The 4,733-nt window shown below is 33.7% G+C and overlaps 1 protein-coding gene across 1 annotated transcript; it reads right to left on the bottom strand.

Annotated features, from left to right (window-relative positions):
• Window positions 1-2,678: 2,678 nt before the first annotated feature.
• LOC106321498 lies at window positions 2,679-3,777 on the bottom strand. The gene is made up of 2 exons (XM_013759758.1): window positions 3,510-3,777; window positions 2,679-3,081 (listed from the first exon to the last, which is right to left on the bottom strand). Exons 1-2 carry the CDS (start codon window positions 3,746-3,748, stop codon window positions 2,826-2,828), a joined length of 495 nt encoding a protein of 164 aa, XP_013615212.1. The 5' UTR covers window positions 3,749-3,777; the 3' UTR covers window positions 2,679-2,825.
• Between the last annotated feature and the right edge of the window lie 956 nt (window positions 3,778-4,733).

Below are 4,733 nucleotides of genomic sequence, written 5' to 3'. Positions count from 1 at the left end.
GTCCAAATATCACCCGTCCATACATCACCTGTCCACAGACCACTCGTCCAAGCATCGCCCGTACACAAATCACTCGAACACAACTCACCCGACCACAACTCAACCATCCACAAGGGCAATTTTGCACCCCACACCGAACACAACCATTAAGTCACGTCTTTGTCAAATTGACCTACTCTCCAAGATTCAACCTCATCCATGCGATTTAATAGTAATCATTTTAATCCAAAGGTGGAAAGCTTCATCCATTCGATTTAATAGTAATTTTTTAATCTAACGGTAGAAACTAAAGTCATTTTTCCTAAAACATAAATGCAACAAAAGTTATTCAATTGGAAACAAAGACAAAAAAAAAAACTAATTTGTTCTTTCCAGTAAAATACCACCGTTTTTTACAAGGGTAATTTTGACAAACCAACCCTTTGGTCCTACAAAAAAATGTTTCACAAGTGGAATGTGTCTTTGTATGTGAAACAAAGATAAAATGTGTCCTTTTATGTAATCAACTCTTAGAAAAAAACATGTAAAGTAATTTCTATTCGTATTCCACTAAAAATCAGTACCTGCGTTTACATGAGAAACATATATCTGTGATAATCTATAAACAAATCCAATCATGCAAGGGAAAAGTATAACATATAGGAAGAAGGAAATTAAGAGAGAGACAGATCTACATATATCATTTTTATATATTGAATTTGTGGAGGTTCTACATATTGTCTTTATCATATTAAATTGCATTATTGAAGAGAAAATCTGATAATGATCCACTTTTCTCCTCTCCTATTTTTCTACCCCCAGAATAATTTTTGAAATTTCTGCTCCTTTACTTTTGTTATCATATATTCATTTTAATTTTTGTTTGTATGCACGCGATTGTAACTTTTGTTGTTCTTTACACCTGGAAAATTAATACTTGTATACAGTCAAATGAAATCAAAAATATAAATAATCAATGTCGTGTCCTTCAGCAATATTACGACAGGTATAAAGGATACATTTTTAGAAATACTACAGCATTTTGTCACATTCTGAGAGATTTGTGTAGTAGATTCGAGTCATGATAAACTACTTCTCCCAGAATAATCCAATAACCCGTACATGACCGTATAGTTCACGATTTTCCAAACCGTATAAAAAGTAACATTGTAACTAATATAGTTATCATTCAGTATCGATGTATAGGTTCTGATTTTATACCTAATAGGCTAATACCGTCAATTAATTATTACTCAGCCCGAGACAATAATCGTATGCATATGATTGGAAAGAAGGTTTTCTATGCTAGCTTCGATCCAAATGGAGTCGAAGGCTACACATAAAGAAGGCTACACATAAAGCCCAATAGGCAAATATTAAAATGGCGGTCCAAACCGTTGTGTACCAACTATGGAAGCAGAGAAATAACTTGATACACAAACAGACTTCCATTCCAGCCGAAACTGTGTTCTCTGCCATTGACAAGGAGCTAAGAAACATCATCTCAGCTAGGAGACAAAGAAAACTTTTAAATCTCTCATGGTTATGTGGCTGAGATGAATCTGTCCCCCAAGTTCAAAATGTAAACCATCTTCTTTTTTTTTCTTTTTTGCCAAGATTTTTTTTTTTTGACAAATTCTTTTTTGCCAAGATCTAGATCAAACTTTTAAGTTCTTGCTTTGTAAAAACTTCTATTCATTTATGATATTTATAGTTTAGCAAAAAAAATATATTATAATGGCCTCAGTTATTGTTAATAAAGACCTAAAAAAAATAGGTTTAAAAAAACGCTTCAAAACATGGCCCCATCTTTTTCTAAAAAACGTAGGTATAAAAAGAATATAGCCTATATTTTACAGTGGTTTTTGAAGGACCATATATAGAAGCAATGGTTTAGGGCTTCCAATCGAAAAGCATTTTTCAGCAAATCTGGCCAAGCTACTCGAATTTAAGTTCCATTTTTATAAAAATTAAAACATTTGTTTTGAAATGCTTCTCTTACGTATTCCATTTAACGTTTCTATTCAGAATTTTATTCTGTGATTTTTTTGCATGAAAAAAGTATGAGAAAAATGTATACATTTTCTAAAAATAGGCAATTAAAATGCTGGGAGAAAAATAAAGGTAATGAAAAAATCAATATATAAACATAGTTTTTTCCCTACATATTTTCAAAATTGTGAGATTTATTTGGTTAATAGGAATACATTTGAAATGTTTTAATTATAGTATGTATCCAAATTTAGTTACACATACATGGCAAGATATGTCAAACAAATTAAATACATCGAAAGTCCAAAATAAAACTTAAATAATAATTAAATTCTTTGGCAAAAAAACATCTTCGCTGCTTAGGTTTTCACAGCTTTTTCTCTACACATAGCTAATATTCGTAAATACTAATGTCGTCCGCTCACAAAAGAATATACAATATAAAATTTTATACACACAACACACATTACACATACAAATTACAATATATTATTTTTAACGACGGGCATTTCTGATCTAACATTAGTATCTAACATTAGTATTTAAGCCAGTGGATTTGTCTTAGTCAAGATTTAAACGATGCATGCACAAATACAATTCAACCAAATTACTTGAAAGAAAGAGAAAAAAAAACATATTATCCAAAATAGTTTATCAATAATTTAAAGATATCTCTGAACAGAGATAAGAGTTTACAACATCCGTTCTCACACAATCGAACGTTCACTCTTTTTTATTAAGCTGAAACATAAAAAGGGTTTATCCCAGAAACATACTCGGTTCAATTAAAAACCCAATGATAGATGCAACAAAAGGGTTTTAAAATTAACCGTTCACCAAGTTCCAAGCCCAGATCACTCATCGCCACCGGGGTGGCTACCACCATCACGGAGGCTGGTACTCGCAGTGGCTCCGGTATGCACCTTCTTGCTGAAGAACCTTTTGGCGTAAACAGGGCGCCCATCGATAGAAAAGCAAACCTTTTCACGGTCTCTCATAACCATGCGGGGTATGAGAGGATTCTTGAACACTACTCGCCCATGCAAGGGCGGCCCCCTTCCTCCCCTTGGCCTGGGAATAATCACTCCCTCCACCTCGGGTCCGTAACGCCTGACCATTATCATCATCATATATATATGAACAGAAAATAACCAACTGGTTGACAAGTATGTACATTTTACCATATGATGACTCACCAGATGTGACAAGCAAGACAACTTTCTATGCATATATGGACTTTTAAAATGCGATGTGACGTAACATGTAACTATGCAAGTATATATGTCTATGAGAAAAAACATTTGTACAAACTAAACCAAGATTATATCAATCTATAAGTTTCTTCTATGTGCGAATAAGTGTGTATATGACTTAGTTCATAGGTTAGGACATAAGGTACAAATCCAACATTCTATGTCACTATGTAACAGGAATACTAATTCAATGGGTACGGTCTAGTGACAACGCATTTGCACAAACCTAAACTGATTATACATATACAGATTTAGAGGATTAGGGCATTAGATTTAGTTACTTACCAGTTAAAAAAATCGAAGATTTGCATCTCCGTCAGGGGAAACCCGTTTGAGAAGGTAAGGAACAACGAATGCTCATCGCTGTTTACCGGTTGAAGCGGCGCCGAATGTTCACTCGGCATGACTTCTCTCCCGCTTCTATTCACCGGTTCAAAACGTGGCGCATGCTCGTTCAGCACGGCCTCTCTCACTCTTATACTCACCGGTTGATAGGATTCCGCTTTCGCATTCAGCATGGGCATGGCTTCTCTCTTTTTAACTTCTCTCTCCTTTTGGACGACAAGAGATGCACACAAATGTGTGTTACTGTTTTGCATTTATACACGAGAGGGCGCGTACGGTTGCAACGGTTGGGGTTTATGGAATTATATTTTTATTTTAGCATAATATCAAAAACTTAATGACGTTTTGAAAAGTTGTGATTAAGAATTAACATGCAGATTGCGTACAATGTAATATAAGAAAACAAAACTGTCTTTCTTTTTTAGGCTAAACAGTTTTTTTTTTAAATCATTTTAGTAATTACCCATACAATAATTTGACCAGTATATAGTAGTATATTAGTACTGTGTTTTTTTTCGTGTGTAAGGTTTTGTTGAATATATTCATTTGTGTTTCAGTATCAAATGAAAAACAAAGTTTGAAAATACTATTCTCGCTGTTTATCATTTTTTATAATTATTATAAATATTAGAGTAACAGTATTTTTGAAAGAAATTTAAACAAAGCGTTGTAAATAACAAAGTCATATCACTAATCCATCTAAATATTTTGTTGTACCAACTAAAATAATTAAAAATTGCCTCTCCATTAAATTAGTGGATTAGTATACGTTTATTTCGCATCAATCCAATTTTGTGGATAGAGCCGACCACGTACATGACAGATGTATAACAACTGTTAACAGACAAGGCCCAAAACTTAAGAATCGGCCCAAAACATAAGAATAAAGGTTATGAATCATCATCGTAACATTAATGAGAGGAGTCTTCTAACCCAATGTAATTGTGCAGTGGCTTTGGTGTCCGGGTGAGAGAGAAACAACGAGACACGCGCGGGCTGGTGAAAAGGTGGGAAGATTGTCTCTCTATTATTTCTCTTATGAGGTTAACACGTGGACATTTCTTCACGTGACTTCCCACGTGAAATTTCTGGCGTCTTTTAATCCCCTTTGCTATTTTTATTTCTCTTTGAAGTTTAAAAAAAAAAAAAAAAAAAAAAAAAAAA

The sequence above is a fragment of the Brassica oleracea genome, unplaced genomic scaffold (genome assembly GCF_000695525.1).
Source record: "Brassica oleracea var. oleracea cultivar TO1000 unplaced genomic scaffold, BOL UnpScaffold01801, whole genome shotgun sequence".
In the NCBI taxonomy this organism is placed as follows: domain Eukaryota; kingdom Viridiplantae; phylum Streptophyta; class Magnoliopsida; order Brassicales; family Brassicaceae; genus Brassica; species Brassica oleracea.
The sequence above is the reverse complement of the archived record's forward strand: the minus strand, read 5'-3'. Positions and strand labels throughout refer to the sequence as shown.